This window comes from Nannospalax galili, unplaced genomic scaffold, assembly GCF_000622305.1.
Source record: "Nannospalax galili isolate Female #2095 unplaced genomic scaffold, S.galili_v1.0 scaffold809, whole genome shotgun sequence".
NCBI classification, from domain to species: Eukaryota; Metazoa; Chordata; class Mammalia; order Rodentia; family Spalacidae; genus Nannospalax; species Nannospalax galili.
The window spans coordinates 182,587-183,627 of NW_008360015.1; the positions used below are offsets into that span (position 1 = coordinate 182,587).

Below are 1,041 nucleotides of genomic sequence, written 5' to 3' on the forward strand. Positions count from 1 at the left end.
AAAGGCACTGTAGAGAAATGAGAGGTCTTTAGAGAGCACCCATTTACCGCAAGCATCAGCCCCCAGGTTATATGCCTCAATCATGGCCCTCCAACCTACATGATGCTTCTGCGGGATGTGACACCTGTCTGTGCCCAGCAAACCACCCTACTGCCCTTCTGATGATCCCCCCCTGGGCTCCACCTCCAGGGCCATTACCCTTCCTGTATTTCAAGGGCAGATGTGTTGAGTGGAGAGGGCCAGATGGAAGGAAATTGAGGCAGACGGAGAAGGTAGAGAAGTTGAGATCCAGCCATAAGGGTCTCTCTCTCTCTCTCTCTCTCTCTCTCTCTCTCTCTCTCTCTCTCTCCCTCCCTCTCATCTCTCCTCTCTCTCTGATTTATACTACTCTCTCTCTCTCTCTCCACTCTCTCCAGCTGCGATGCCGGCCACCAACCAGGGCTGGCCCGAGGACTTCGGCTTCCGGCTGGGCGGCTCAGGCCCCTGCTTCGTGCTGGAGGTGGCCGAGGGCAGCAGCGCGCACGCTGGAGGTCTGCGGCCAGGCGACCAGATCCTGGAAGTGGAGGGGCTGGCGGTGGGCGGCCTGAGCCGCGAGCGCCTGGTGCGCCTGGCACGACGCTGCCCTCGAGTGCCACCCAGCCTCGGCGTGCTCCCGGGTCCCCAGAGTGGCCCCAAGGCCTTAACCGCAGCCTGCCTAGCCCCGCGACTTGGAGGCGGCCTAGCGCGGCGTGGAGAACTCCTGTGCCTGGCCGGCCGCCAGCGCCCAGACGCCGTACACAGGGAGCGCAGGCGCAAAGCCCAGGAGTTCAGCCTTCAGGTAGGGCGCCATGGTTAGGGGGCCAGCTAGATGGGGGTGGGGGGGCTCTACACTACCTTGGGCTGCAGGCTCAACAAAGTTCTAAAGATTTACACAGCGAGTTTCAGACCAGCGTGTGAGACTCTGCCTCCAAAGTAAATGTCCGATAGATGATAGATAGATGATGATAGATAAAAGATAGATGATTGATAGATAGATAGATAGATAGATAGATAGATAGATAG

The 1,041-nt window shown here is 58.5% G+C and overlaps 1 protein-coding gene across 1 annotated transcript in view; it reads left to right on the forward strand.

Moving 5' to 3' along the window:
- Positions 1 to 421: 421 nt before the first annotated feature.
- Positions 422 to 1,041, forward strand: part of Grid2ip (Grid2 interacting protein) — a 45,822-nt gene continuing 45,202 nt past the window's right edge. Inside the window, exon 1 of the mRNA XM_029559099.1 lies at positions 422 to 817. Coding sequence (XP_029414959.1) covers positions 422 to 817 — 396 coding nt within the window. The remainder of the gene's footprint in view (positions 818 to 1,041) is intronic.